Consider the following 16,634-nt stretch of genomic DNA (forward strand, 5'->3'; position numbering starts at 1 on the left):
TTGTCATTTGAAAGAATAAAAAAGTATAAACTCAACCTCCCACATAATTGAACATAATGTTTTAGGCTATTTAGACAAATCAGAATAAAAAATGAAAATACTTGGACAATTTCCTGATATTCAGATTACCTCAGATTCGCTAGAGCTATGACCTTCCGCTTTTGCTTTCGGAAGTGCTTAATAAACAAATATTCTCATTCACAAAAGTCTCATTTTTGGCCCTAGGTGCGAAATATACTATTCTTCTTATGTATTTTGATGTAATATAGTACTACTATAAATTGGAAGATTAGAGTTTTAGAGGTTTCTATAGTCATCATCATCATCTTCTTAAGAAGACCAATTTTTCCGATATTTCTTTTGACTATGAAATGAAGCGGTTCTACATCGAGTTCAGCTCTTATGCTGTCATCTTATTTTATCCAGTATAGTAGAACCTTTGACCGCTCGTAAAAATCTCATTTCAGTAGCTTGTATACGAGATGCGGTCTGTTTGTTCAAAACCCATGCCTCGCTACCGATTTCTATAGTTTTGTTTTAAAATTGAATGTCAATTCCCAAGACTATTATCATTGTCAATTTCCAAGACACTCATTCCATGACTATCATCATTGTCAATTTCCAAGACACCCATTCCATGACTATCATCATTGCATCTTAGCCTATTGTAGGCTTAGCCTACTTCCCAAAATAACTAACTTCATTGAAAAGAATTTATAGTTTGAATAGCACTTGAGAATCCTTGTTGATCTTTATAGGATCTCCCTTGTAATACAGGTAATTCATGCGATATTGAACATCTACTTGATCGAAGTAATAATTATAATCAATGTACTTGACTGAACTCTCATCATTATTATTGGAATTAGAATTCTCAGCAAACTATTCTGAATCTACAGATCAACTTGTCTTGCAACAACTTGTACCTGGAAATACTTGTATAGAATTCGAAAAGTTTGAGAACCGCTGCTCCACACCAATGACGGCCAAAGTGATGCATGCATTCCTGATAAATAGACCTGCGACGTGATTTCCATGTGGAAATGAATTAAACTCAGAACGTGCTGTACATAAACATGGGATATCTTTAAAGCTTGAAACAAAAGTATTACTACTGTTTCGTCTGTCACATTCCTTTTATCTTTGTTTGGTTGAAGGGTAATAGTTTATTTTTTCACTAAAGAGACTCAGCAATGTCAGAATAACGTGAATATAGCTTCTCCTATTTGTTTCAGTTGAGCTACGAACGATTGTCACGATATAGGTGGCAGTGGCATTTTGAGAAAGTATTTCTAGCCCTCCATTGACTTGTCCCTTTGACTTTCGACCCTTTTTCACATTTCTTCTGCGTTTCTCACCCTAGACTCTGGATATTCCCACTGCTCTCTTTGTGCAAGAGTAAATAATGCATCTTTCACACGAAAACATCTCTATGTCTCTACTAATCACACGATCCGGTTTTCCTACCAACAAATTCGCTGTAGAAATGTGGATTATTATACATGTCGATTATTTTATACTATCTCATTCCATAGAACATTACGATATGAATGTATTATTGAATAGTGACTTCAACTATCCAAATAGCATCATAATTTGAACCCTCGAGAACTTTGCACGAAACACTAAAACACTAGTCATCAAAATTGAGATACATTCTCGCAAAATAAAGCTTCTGTTTGATACCACTAAACTTGTAATGTAAAGCTGACTATATCTGTATTTTTACAGAAACGGTAAAATATATAAAACGCTTGGCATCAGCTGATTAAAAGTGAATTGCTCATGTTCGCGGCGCGTAAATCTGTACGCACCTTAAGAGTATCAGCAGATTGAAAACGCTTTGATCATGTCCATCCATTCACATTGATGGGGACACAATGTTTTTGGACTTGAAATGGTTTAACACTGAATTATTTCAAAATTCAAGTTCTTTATTGTTTTATGGAAATTTTTTAAACCAATGGTATTAATAGCTCCTTTTTGAAATGATAATTATGATGAAGTAGCAAGATTCCCCTAGCGAGTTGCCCATTTCTGGTCACATGTCCAGTGAGGGCTGTCAGTCTGTTGCACGAAGCATTCGGCTGCGTGTTTTAAAAGTGATTAGGAAAGGCTTTCCTACAACTTTCTCTTTCTTCCCCAATGTATTAACCCTTTCGATAAAAAACAACAGAAACAACGGAAGTTTCTCAATTTGGCCAGGGCACTGTGAGCGAGGAGCTCTGTCTGAGCTATATTATCCGTTCGCAATTACTGTAATTGTTTGATAATCCCTCTTGCGATCCTCTGAAATGAGCAAAGGGGGATCGAAGCGCCTGAAATGGTCTGCCCAATGAGATGAGAGGAGGAGGTCTAAATGCTACTCTGCGCTCTCTATTGTAGAATTCAACATCAAGTTCTCTGTACAGCAACAATCCCCCAACAACTTAAAGCCTCTCTGATGCCACTGTGCTTGTATAATTCAGAGCTTCCAGCATAAGCGCTTGGATCTTCTATGATACAATAATACATTTAGAACGACTGTCCATAGCATTAGGACTGCGCAACACACTCGCACACACCAACACACACTCACCCTTACACAATGCAGTTGCGTAGTATGTATCGGAGTTAAGACACCAATTTAGAAGGGATATAATCGTTGAACAGTGTTACCAACTATTCAGCAACAGTTTTAATCCTATCGTTTATCCATAGGCAAGTTCTGGAATCTATATGAGCTTCGGAAGTACTATTGTTGACAACGAACACCATCTCTATCTAAGTTTTAAGGCTCTCCTCACAAATTTAATTCATAACAATGGTTATGGATATTCTCCCACTATCAGTAATTTCGCATACTGCGTAAGAAGTGTGACTATCATGCAACTCTCATTTAACTGTACAAGAACTGTGTTGAAAAAAGTAAAATATATAATAATAAATCCAGTGGGACATTTTTAATATTTATCATTGTGAATTTACTCATCGAATAGTTCTATATACTCTTAATACTATAAATAAAAAATCTGGTGTGGCGCACTCACACAACTTTCCTTGTCGTTATGAAAATTGATCGGAGACCCTCTGGCGTCTGTCGTCCAGGAAGGGCGACGAAGGACAAGCCGAGTCGAACACAGTCACCTGCTTCCTCTTGCTGTCAACACTGATGTACGCCGAAGTCTCATCACTCTCATCCACGTTCGCCACTTTCAGCATCACCTTCACCTGTCAATCATAACAAAAAACATACTGAGATGCTTATGTCTCCATTCAAATTATGTTTAAACTCTAGTTATGCATAATCCGTGTTATACAACTACGTAGAGTGTATCTAATGAAGGTCTCAGAAAATCCTTTTACTGTAATTATTGAATTAATCACTGTATTTATTACTGTAATAAATGATTATTATTAATTGCCAGAGAAATTTGTGTCCATTCAAATTTCACAAATCCGTGTTATACAACTACTTAAACCGTAACTAAGAAAGGTCTGAGGAAATCCTTTAACTGTAATTATTGATCATTATTAATTGTCAGGGAAATTTACTATTGGAACAACCTCTGAGCATTGAACGACAAGGCTTAAATAATATTGAGTTGCATCAAAATAATCAATATTGCATGACATTGTCACTGTGAACGTACCATAGACATTCAAGACGGTTTATGCCCTCCAAGCAATGTTTTTTTATCTATAAACTTGGAAATATATTTTTTGATTCTATGGAGATCCATATTTTATTATTCTATATTCTATTATATATTCTGAATTCTATATTCTATATATAATGATTCATCCATGTGAAATGAATAAGCTTGAAAATGGATTGACAACATGGTCTGTTGAATCGATGATGAAGTAGCTATTACTAGTAGCTATACGAAGACAATCAACATCAAAACAACAACAACAAGCGAAACATCAACGAAAAAAACATTTGAGCCCTATGTGATCCGTGAATCTGAAAAACTGAAGATATATAGATTACTTTATTATATCTACAGAGGAATTCCTAGGTGCTTTCGGGTTGAACTAAGTAAAAAACAACTATATCTCTATAGTCAACTCACTATAGTGAACTCACTTCTTCTTATATTCCCAATTCTATCGCCATTCAAAAACACTGTAAACTGAAGTAGTAATAATTCAAATTATTTTAAATTTGATTAGTAGCAGTTCATTAGAGACTACAACAAACTTCCTAATTAAATTACAAGTATTTTGAATGTTGAACTTTTATAGGGGGATTAAAATGTGCGAATAAGCGTAGGAATGAAGTCAATGTTTATTTCTCTGCATTGTTGGCCAACTTTGCCTCTCACTGTATTTAGAACCCAACGCTTGTAGAATGTTCCATTCTGTCTTCGCAGCTTGCAATGCTGGAGCTTGTGACATCATTAACAGTTTATGGAAGGAACAGTTGAAAGCTTCACTGTACACAGTTTACGACTAATAGATCCCCGAAGTCGTCTTGTGTCTTGGAAACCCTCTGGAGAAGAGTGGGAGAGAGAGAAAGATAGAAACTAGATTACTACTATTGCGCACTTAACTTTATTGCTCTTTCTCGCTCTCATCCTCGTTCTCTTTTCTAATCACTCACTATTCCTATCATTCTTCTCTATTTATCCATCTCTCTCTCAGCAGACAATATAAACTGCAATAATCCACTCTATTATTGCTGTGAAAACCAGATGGATCTTATTCTGTTAGTTTCGTTGCTAAGTTGGAGATAGTGCTTCATCTGTGATCAAAAGTACCCATCAAGAAAGTTCAGCTACACTTTCCTGAGCTGAACACAAACTTTCCTACCAAGCAAGAGTAATAATTATAGCTATAAAACGTGTGAGGTTGTCACAGGAGTTTTAATGATGAAGGAAAGTTATTATCCACCAAAACAACAATAATTTCAATCGTGAATGAATTATGTGATCTCCGTTGATTCATTTTACAATGAATCAACTGGAGTAACTGAATTAAACTTTTTCATTATGGAGAAAACTGATGCAATTATGAATTGTTTTGTATGAGCTTAAATTTTATTATATTATATACAGAGATGCTTCCTACATCTCTCGAAAAATTTTCACCGATGCTTCTCCTGCTGATTTTGAAAAATTATTGAAAATTATTCTGTACCAAATTAGATCTCAAATCTTAAAATATTTAAAAAGTAATGATGTTTATTGATCAGGCTATTACCAGAACTGATCTTAAATTCAGTTCAATGCTGATGAGTCAGAAAATTTAGAATATTAAGTTGTATACAAACACAAAATGGTAGTATTATTATCAATATCATTGTTGATTTCCATTAAGAACTTATGATTCAGGAGAATGTAATGGTAAACGAGATTTTTGAAAGTTGAGAAAACTTTTTTAAATTGAAGAAATGAATCAGAAGTCATAAATCAATGACCTTATTCTTGAGTTACTGAATATTATTCCATAGTCACGCAAACCAATAATATTGGAAAAACGGCAAACAATGGGAATCAGCATCATTGATTGTGCCTTCAGTATAAATTGTACAAGGTGCATTTTTGCTTATGCGTAAACTTCCGCAGTCGACGACGACAAGCATTGTTTACATTCATATTATCCAAATTTCAAGTGTGCTAAAACAGCTGATCAAATAACTTTTCATTATTTTTTGCTTATTATTCAAGAAACCAAACATTTCTTATAATATCAAAATTTTGACATTTGAAAGTTTAAACTCAACCTCCCCCATTAAAACATAATTTAACCTGAATAATCTTTCAGGTTATTTAGACAAATTGAATTTTACCCAATCTGAGATCCTCACCCTGTAGTGGTCGACGACGACATTTTTACGCACAAACGAAAACCCAGCTTCAAACCGTTTGTAGGAAGGTCGGGAAACACCGAAAATATCGTTGAAAGTTCAAAAATATAAGACTGCTCATTGAACAATTATTGATAAATGATTAACAATATAATAAAAGTGATAGAGGAATATCATACTAAGGCCTGATTTCTTGAGCACTCACTACAGCTGCTGAACTGTTAGACCAATTGATTGAATGGTTTATTAGGTTGAATAAGTTTCCTAGAAATTACGTCCTGTTATAATCCTATACTATTAAACGAGTAATTTATGTTTATATGTTTGTATTTCCCCGGATCTCGAAAACGGCTCTAACGATTCTCACGAAATTCAGAACATAGTGGGTTTATAATATAAAAATTCGATTGCACTAGGTCTCATCCCTGGGAAAACTAGCTGAAGGACATTGAAAGGATAATTATTATTCATCCTTGGAAAAACAGCTCAATTTTTTTTATTCATTACAATATTACATATATAAAGTAAGTAATGATAATGATAATAATTATTTCGTCGTCTGTTGATGATGGAAGTGAATGAGCGAGATCATTGTGTGTGGGACTGTGTCAAAATTATGACTCAGCTGTTGAACTTTTGTAATCATTCAATCAGGTACTTAGTACCGGTTGCAAAGAAGCCGGGTTATTATTTTTTAATCCTGATTAATTCCAGTAGAATTCAAAAGTATAAAAGAACCATCTTTTTGAAATGGTCTTCTCTGATTTGGTTCATGTGAAATTAATCAGGATTAAAATTTAACCGGCTTTTGTGCAACCGGGCCTTTGTGAGGGAAATGTTTGCATTCCTTTGGGAATTAATCTCAATTCACTGTGAATATCAGGGCACCGAGCTTTGCTCGTTATTTATTTATTGATAAACAGAACTCAATTCTTTAAAATGATTGGGGAAGGACCAACAGGCACAGCCCAAAACTGTTTCTTCCCCGAATTTTGATTTATACACTATAAATATTCCAAAAGTAGGTTATGTTCCATACACTTGAATTCAGGTGAAATTTTCAGTCCAAATATTTGAAAACATAAAAGTTCTAATTTTGATTGTTTACTTACCAAATTGAATAACAAATTAACACTCACTAATCACTTAGAACTGTAAAATAATGATTAACTTTGAATATTGTGATATATAAAATCTCATGTCAACAAATTAGATTACTGTATTTTAATCAAGTCTATAAAAATTTCTAGATTTCTCGCGAGATACGGTAAGCTAATTGTTTACACAGCTGATCTCCCACACAGGCACACTCATCTTCTTTTATCGACAGACGACGAAATCATCATCGGTTTTTCCAAGGATGAATTATCCTTTCCATGTCCTTCAGCGAGTTTTCCCAGGGATGAGACCTAGAGCTATTGAATTTTGATATCATGAACCTACTATATTCGAAATTTCGTAAAAATCGTTAGAGCTGTTTCCGAGATCCGTTGAACATAAATAACCATATAACCAGATAGTCTGATATAAAAATAGAAAAATATAAACAGATATACAGAGATTGCTCGCTTAATATAATAGGATTATATAGAACATTTCTGTATGAACTATAAATATTATTATGATTTCTTCTTTCGTAATGATTATTTTATGCTTTTGTACTCCAGAGCGAAGCTCTAAAAAGAGGGATGGAAGTAAACCTGCAAATCGATTAGGATATAAGAATATAACTAAAGAAGATCAAAATAATCGAGACCAGACTAATCTCATACCCATAGAGCATTGTACTTCTAAAACCATTTTTCATAAAGTAGGTTTGTGTATTGCTGGTTGCGGAACAGCGCCGGCCGGCTAAAAGTAGAATAAGAAGAAAAAGTAGTTGCACGTGGAGAGGATCGCGCGACAAGAATACAAAATTCACCCCTTCGCATTTTCTGTCTGTCTGTCGGTCTGTCTTGTCTATCTGCTCTCTTGGCAGCTCACATCTCTGTTTAGCATTCGTTCTTGCTCTTACCATTTTCGGCTAGAATTTCTCAAACTCTCTCCCACTTATTTTCAACATCACACAGACTCCGACCGGCCAACAGAACCCACTTACCTGACTAGTAGGAAAAGTCCATCTTGGATAAGTGAGTTAGGCTACACAGAAGTCAGAAACGTAAGTAAGATAAAGTAAGCGGAATATGGAAAGAGAGGAATAGAGAAATATATAGATAAATGAAGATGAACGGAACTGGGTGTATTCATTGACCAGAAAATAACTCAAAAGGTTTCAGTGGAAAACTTAGAAATATAATAAGAAAAGTGAGTGACACATGATTCTTCGAGATTGAAAGACGTTACTTCCAGTAACAAAGACAGGAAGAGAGAATGGGTGAGAATGACGAATAAAATAGAGCAATACGGCATAGTAGTGGGGAAACGTAAAAACAGGAAATAATTTAGAGGATTATGCAATAACTTCAACGAAATAATATAGAATGTCCTCAAAGAATGTGAAAAGATATAATGTAAAATAGAAGATGAAAAAGCTTGTTAATAAAGTGGAAGTTGATAGAGAGACAAAAAAGAAAAGAGGAGCAAATAGGCACAGAAGGAAAAAGATAGGGAATGAGAAGAGAAATAGATAGATGTAAGTGGGATATTCTTGAAAGAGGAAAACAGCAAGTGATGTAAGGAAGTAGGTAACGGGAATTTGAAGCTAGACTGAGACAGTATGCGTGAATGATGAAGAAAATACTGAGAATGAGGAAGCTGAAATAAGAGAGTGGGAAGAGTTCGTGAGAGATGAGAGAGCGAGAGATAGAAAGAGAAAGAGAGAGACAGATAATATGTCGCGTGTGCCAGGTAACCCCCAATATAAGCCAGGAAGGGTGGAGGGGTGAAGGATGAAGGCTTGAATAAAAATTCAGTCTGACCCGACTTTCCAAAGAGAACGACAGTACAGCACCTGCAATTCAGAGGCAGGAAACACTCTCTCTTTCTCATTCTCTCGCACTCTTTGGTCACGCTGTCCATCTTTCTTTCATCTCTCTGCTCTCTGCTACCCTTTCGCTGTAAATATTTATCACAGCTACCTACTGCAGTGGCTTTCCTTTAGAACAAACTACTCATCCGGCCGCCATTTTCATTCACAACTGTCTTCCAACTCCATCAGAGTCTGCAAATCACAGGACTACACAGGACTGTGGGTCGGGATGTGTTTTCGTGAAAAATCTTGAGTTCCAGTTGAATTGACAATATTCTTACATAATGTTGAAAGAGGTTTGAACAAATCATATAAGGTTTGAGCCAAAACCAGCATCAACGATCCTACATCTGCATGATCTTATTTGTATTATGAGATTTTACTTTACTAAGGTTGAGAATTTAAGAAAAAGAATGAATAACGATGAGCCACTCTTGAATAATTGAGGCCAATATTCTGTAACAAACGCTCTCTGTGTTGCTAGGCCTTGAGAGATTAAGGCTACAGTTACTGTTATCAAGAGAGCTATCTAGAATTATTGAATCAGAATAATCATCAACTGCGATGAATTTTCATAAATCATAAAATCAAATTACATCATAAAAATGGATACAATTTACATACAAATGATACAATTTTCAGATTCATTCTTCCATAGCTGCACATGAAGGTGCGTACAGACTTATGCGGCACTAACCCGCTTATTTATCTTCTTATCAGCTTATGCTATGCTTTATTAAGACGTCATTCAGAGGTAGTATATTTTATACTATATTCATATTCAGTGAGAAAGTCATGTTCTCTAAAAAATAATAAAATTGAAGTTTTTCCTGAAAAGCTCATTTTTAAACAATAATTATTGTTCCTGATGAGTTATTTGTTTTTTTCATTCATTATTTTTTCTGTTAAACGGAATAGGTGATTTTCTATTTGGCCCATGTCAATGCAAAACAGCAGAAGGAACAAGGAATTGAAAATCACATCATCTCATATTCCACACGTTCGCGTGTGTAGGGAACTCAAGTCTGCCAATTGTATTAGCGGAAATAAAAACAGGCAACCATGGTGGCTGAAATTTATTCCCGTTTCTGTTTTGATTTATGTACGACGTACGACATTATAAATTGAAGCAGTAGAGGTGTAGTAAGAGAAAAGTCCAAGAACAGAAGAGAAATTCGGAACAAAGTGGGAATGTAGTTTCTTATTTTTCTTGGTAGAGTTGGGATATGTATGTAATGGAAATAAGCGGTCTTGTTTTTGTCTGGTAGCACATTAGTCAAAATCTAGGAGTATGAGGCGGAATCGGTGTGTGAGTGCGTGCTCAGTATGTGCTTGTGTGAGTGAGGAAGAGTAGCAAAACTAAAAAAATTCTCTCACTTTCTTATTTTCCGTATTTGGACCGACAAAGAACTTTGGGTTTCACAAAAACAGTTGGTAAGGCTTTTTCAGAAAACGTTCTCCTGATTATGTTTGAAAGTTGATCGAATTAGAATGATAATTAACAACTCTTAGCATAATAAATGAGTAAATATTCTCAGACTATTCATTCTTAACTATGTTATAAGTGGCTAATAAAAAAATATATTAATTCAGCTGTGGAAACTCAGAGTACATTACAAAATTAGGAAATTAGTCAATCTGCATGATACGTGTATCATCGAAAATAATATTAATCATTGATAGATCAATCACTGATTCTATTCCCATTCAGCCACTATTATTTCATTTCCATTGATAATTATTCTCTATTGACTCTTTATCACAAATAATGACAATGTATTGCCAGGTCTTGCAAGACCCATTGCATACTAGCACAACATTATAATGGGAACAGTTGGAAAAATTAACGTATTCAGAACATAGATAAATATGTAGATGAATTCAGCTTTTCTATTGTTGCTCTATTTCTCCCCACTTTGGGTGCCTTATTATTATTGTAGAACTATTGCTGTTTCTGTTGTTGGCTAATAGGCTTGTGATATAAAGATAACACTCTGTCTTAAACAGAGAGAATGTTGATCAGAGTCTATTGACAAATCAATCTGTATTTGTAAAACGAACGGTAAAAACAACAAACATCATTGACCACTGACATACACAATCAAGGCGGAGTATCTATGACTGCACAAATATTGAATCGAAACAGTGCGCTTACTTTACAAAACCTGTGTGGAAAAACAAGAGCAGAAATCAGATTCGAATCTCCGATACGATAAGCTTTGAAAAACGCATAGGCGTGAGAGGGTGGGGGTGGGTGGAGAGCCGCAGTTTACAAAGGAGGAGAGAGAATCGCAACTGGCAAACGGCGTTTTGACTCGCCGTAAATATTTATTGCATTTCAACAAATGTCCCCGGACAATAAGCGGCTGCACCCTCCAAAAAACGGGCTGGTGACAGCATGCGTGCGGCTTTGGTATTTCGAATAGGTTCAGTCTCGATTTTCCAGCTCAAGTTTCAGGTTTCAGGTTGGATTTTTCTTTTTTCTATAATGCGGCTCCATAAATAATGCCCAGGATTTACACAGTACACCACCCTCAATCCCTTGGCTGGATTCTCGTGTGTTGGGTCTGGGCCACCATCGCGTCACCAAACAAACATACGCCGCCGTCAACCTGAGAAGTAGAAGGGAGCAAGTAAAAACATTTTTCCACAATGGGCTGCTACCCTCTCCTCTCCCCCTCAAATAGTCGCAGGAAGCCTCTTTCGTATTTTATTAGATTATTTACCCACACTATCACAACACAGCCCAAAACAGGACTCTGGAGAGCTCCATCTCTTGTAGTATATTATGTTTGGTAGCTAATACGTTCCATATCCCACTGCATTGGAAGATGACATGTTTACATTTCATGGAACAATGAGATGAATTATTTATTGATTTCAGGGTAAACCGTACAGAGTTCAAATGATCTGAATACTTAAATATTTTCATCCATTTTCCTTTTTATTTTAATTTTGTTGCATTTGTTGAGAATAACCGGATTATAGTTGAATCAACTATATAGTGAACAACAAGACGAATTATGCATTGATTCCAGGATAAACCGTTCAGTTCAATAGATCTGAATACTGAAATATTTTTATCCATTTTTCTTTTTATTTTAATACTGTTGCATTCGTTGAGAATAACCAGATTATAGTGGAATCAGCTATATAGTGAACAACAAGACGAATTATGCATTGATTCCAGGATAAACCGTTCAGTTCAATAGATCTGAATACTTAAATATTTTCATACATTTTCCTTTTTATTTTAATTTTGTTGCATTTGTTGAGAATAACCGGATTATAGTTGAATCAACTATATAGTGAACAACAAGACGAATTATGCATTGATTCCAGGATAAACCGTTCAGTTCAATAGATCTGAATACTGAAATATTTTTATCCATTTTTCTTTTTATTTTAATACTGTTGCATTCGTTGAGAATAACCAGATTATAGTGGAATCAGCTCCTGTTAATAATCTTTGATTTTTTATGTACCAAACTCTGAATTTTCCGCAACACTTCTACTAGCATGATCAGACTCATGAGGTTTGTGATTGGATAGGAATCCTGATATCTGAAGATAAATTTTTCACTATGTTGAGCTCTAGTTCAATTATTCTCTCATCTCCCTGCAAAGGTGAGATTAACTGATAAATGAAAGATGAAATAGGACTGTATCATTTCTCATTAAATTCAGAGTTAAAAAGTTATAGGTTACGGTATAATGTAGCCAGAAATGATGAAACGCGAAACAAAATATCCCTATCTTACCTGTACTAAGCCCAAAGTCATTCTCATTTTAATAATATTATGGGAATAAGAGCCATTTCGCAACTGTCTTGTAGAGTACCTACTCATTGTTATATCGATGCATTAAATTGAACTATAAGAACTTGATAATTATTAGTAGACCTTGTATTGAGCTCGAACCACACAGTGAATCTATATTCATAGATGTAATATGTATGAGTATGCTCATATCGTATGCTCGTATGAGTTTTGCACCATTGGTGCAAAGCTTGTGATTATCATCAAAGTTATCCTGTTCGGGTTCATCAATGAACGTGGACTTTTGTTTCAGTTGTTAACAGCCAAATTTCCTTCTCTACTTATAGAATATTCAATAGCACAACTACATTATAGTTTGAAAGCAGCAGACGGCTCAGAATAATTACAGTTGGTTGTGTCTAATACGATGTAACATCATGTCCGTGTTCATTTGGGTTATGAACGAATATTGGAGTCTGTGCGACCGCATGCCAAATACAGAGCCTACAAATATACTGTTGTATGGGAGACCTATTTGAAAGTGGTCACAACTAGTGGCAATGAGCATACATGCGACATGTATACATGTTTGCAAGTGAATTTGGTGGTGGGTGGAACAGGTGTGCGTGTGTGTGTGCGGCAGACGTGTGCATCGTGCCGTGTGTATGGCAGCCGTATGTGGGAGCCAAACCTGAGCTGAACCGTGCATACTAATCACAACATATTGCTTTGTTGATTACGAGCAGCCTGTCGTGCGTGTGCGCGCGTGAGCGTGCTGATTTTTCTTCCAAATATACCCAGCTATCGAGTTCCTGTCGGGCCAACAAGATTCCTGCAATTGGAATGCGTACGAACCTCACGACATGAGTATAACTGCTTTAGCATATTGCGATCAATGGCTGTGAGGAACAATGCAAATAAATTATTGAAAGTCCAGGAACGAATTTGAAATTGTGAAGACGATTGTAAAACTCACTCAGTTATGTACAAGCAGAATTATTAGAAAATCTGAAATTTAAACTCTAGTTGAATTAAACTATAATTATTTATGGTAGCGCAGAGCTTCTGACCGGAAGCTGTATTTATTGGAAACAAATTAAAACTGAGCATAATGTGACTGTCATCTCTGGAACTCTTCTTGAATATTATAATCCCAGTTATCTAAATTCTCTCGTAATACATCACGCATACTGTACAACATGTCCAATAGTTTGCTAGACTGGAATAAAAGCTCAAATATATATCCTTGATCAATAAGAGACGTTAACCTTTATACACTGAATTAACAAACTTGAAGCTAGTGACTTGATTGATTGAAACTAAGATTGATTTCAAATAAATTCTTACTCCTACTGAATTCCATTAAAAAAATCAGCAATGTTGGTAATCAGCAGGCTTAATATATCAGGTACTCAGCAGGTATAATATTCACAGTAATGACATCATAGACTAGAGTGTTATAGAAATTTCACAGTTTGGTTATGTATTCGACGACATTCACTAACCAATGTCCACTATTGTAAGTTATTTCCATTCCAATATTAAGGTTGAAGGCCAAGATATATAACATACATTATAGTTTTTTGCTGATTGTTGTGTAGGAATACCTACCATTTGTGCTTTCTTTTCGACTGTAGCTCCATACTTTCCTCCTCTTGAGATCAGTTTAATAAACGGCAAGCTGCAGCCTACAGCTTGCATTTTCGGGGGTTGTGTCCCCCGGGTGGCACAACAGCCCCTCCTCCTCCTCCTCCTCACTAACATGTCGGCCGTCCTTTTGAAATTACTTTTTACTTTTGAAAAATGAACCATCCATTACCCCTCCTTGAGCAAGGTGAGTGGCGAGGGAGGGCAACTTAACACAGAGAAGAAATATCGTAGCCACTTGCAACTGCTGCTCTGCTCTGCTCTGCAGTAGTACTGTTGAAAAGCCTCCGCCATCCGCCAACTTGGTGTTTTAGGGCCCTCTGCAATCTCTCTCAGACGCTCGCCTCCCCATCTTCACCCTTTTTACACTCCATCTTCTGCCGAGAGTCTCCAACTGAGCACAAGTTTGAACAATGTGAAATTTGCCCATGTTTATTCTCTTAGGAATTACGCGGCTTCAAACTTTCATCTTATAATTGTGTCAAATTGTGTGCAATGATCTCTCCTCTAACAGTTGTTCTATAAAGCATTTTTCACTAATATAATGCATTCAAATCATATTTTAAATAACAAGACAAAATAGGATACTGGATAGAACAAACTGGAAAATGTTTGAATCAAAATTGGAGTCATTTTGATACTGTTAACTAACAATCAACAATTTTATTCTTCTTGGAATAGGTTCACTGGAAACACTTGATTCAAAATATGATTAATTTTGGCTTTCAGTTGATCAAAACAAACCCATGTAGCGTTCTAATTAGATGCACTAGTCCCTTGAAGATAAAGACCAAAGAAAAATATATTTTTAAAAAGTTCTGTTTGCAAAAGACCTGGTAGTCTTACAGGTGACAGATAAGATCTGAGTTTGCATGGGAAGTACATAAATCTTGTAGGTTTAAGTTGAAACTGGAGAAGATGTTATTTAAAAATATAGGTAGCATGAGACAGGTCATTGTCTGTACTTTGAGTTTCTCAATGTACTTTGGTAAGAATCTAGATACATGAAATAAAATAGTAAAGCTAAAGGTTCTGAGAAGTCCAACTAGATATATCTCATACTGGTGACAATCTATGAAAGATTCCTATTATGAATGACTCAGAGCTCATAAATGAATTAATTGAATATATTTTAGACAACATCACAAAAATGGTTATTATTCTACTGAACCCTACGTAGTAACTCATGAGCTATTGTGAAAATAAGTAATCCTAATTCAATCTTCTACCTCAAAATAAGTAATCCTAATTCAATCTTCTACCTCAAAAATTAGGGTTGCTTGATTCAATTCTCGTCCCCACTCGACAAACATTTGCGATTCTCATAAATCAGCTAATAGGTTGAGTGTTTGCGCTGCAATTGATTTTGACTGCTCGATAAGTGTGAGGGTATATTTATAGAAATTGCGTGAACGGGTCTCAACACTCTTATACATATTGCAAGTGAACGAATGCAGGCGGAGTGCATTGTCGTGTCTACAGGGTGTTCAGTAAATCAAATCCCTCGGCTAGGCCGCGATTTCCACCCTCTTCACTAGCGCATCCATCATACATGATTGCCCACCGGCATAGGGCATAAGGGATAAACCTACTAACATCCCCCCACGGTGCCATATGATTCCTCTGCTTGCTAACTGTTGGTTCCTCCTCTCTCCCTCCTCACTTCACTCAACTGCTTGCTGTCTCCTCAGAAAACTTTGCCGTTCTTACGTAAGGAGCCTTTATTGATATTACGGCCTGTTAACTTTGTTCCCCAACACTTGACGACCTTCAAAAGCACTTAAAGCCCAGAGGTGCCGCGTCCCAAACTACTCGTCACACCTCTCAATACTTCTCTTAACGATTGTTTGGGTTTGTGCTTCATATTATATTCTCTTAGCCGAATCAGCAACCATTTTCTTAATAAGTAGTGTGTATTATTAGTCTTACAAATATTTGGATATGAATAATTGGATTACATTATGATTGTCATATTGTTGTGCTATTCGATGTTTTACCACCGTAAGTTGGAATTACATAGAGTATTGGTGGATTCATAAAAACTTTATCAGCAAATAAAGTACTGTAAATCAGTGAATGAAAAATAATATGAATTCACAGTATATTAAATATCATAATTACTGTCATTTTCCGATTGGTTATGCCTCACAAGACCATGAGTTTCTCAGTTTTTTTTAAGATTTTCCAACTAATTAAGTGAGCTGCATTACATTATAATATACATCCATTTATCCTTCCTGACTGTAAGATACAATTATTGTGTGGGATACAGTCATGGACCATGCTTATATTTCATTTCAATCTTAATTCCATAACTCTCCAGTACATAATGTTGATACCATCTCAAGAATAAAATAGAGAATACTAGTATAATACATGGATAGGAATGAATAGTACTGCATGGGTATCGTTTTGTCATAGAGGATGAAAACGTATTCAAAAAAGTGTATTGTTGGAACTTGTAGTT

General features: G+C 35.6%; 1 protein-coding gene across 1 annotated transcript in view; it reads right to left on the reverse strand.

Annotated features, from left to right (window-relative positions):
* Positions 1-3,025: 3,025 nt before the first annotated feature.
* LOC120351259 (kinesin-like protein CG14535) overlaps positions 3,026-16,634 on the reverse strand; it is a 95,664-nt gene continuing 82,055 nt past the window's right edge. Inside the window, exon 3 of the mRNA XM_039427832.1 lies at positions 3,026-3,210. Within this exon, the coding sequence (XP_039283766.1) occupies positions 3,046-3,210 (165 nt within the window). The 3' untranslated portion in view covers positions 3,026-3,045. The remainder of the gene's footprint in view (positions 3,211-16,634) is intronic.

The sequence above is a fragment of the Nilaparvata lugens genome, chromosome 5 (assembly GCF_014356525.2).
Source record: "Nilaparvata lugens isolate BPH chromosome 5, ASM1435652v1, whole genome shotgun sequence".
NCBI classification, from domain to species: domain Eukaryota; kingdom Metazoa; phylum Arthropoda; class Insecta; order Hemiptera; family Delphacidae; genus Nilaparvata; species Nilaparvata lugens.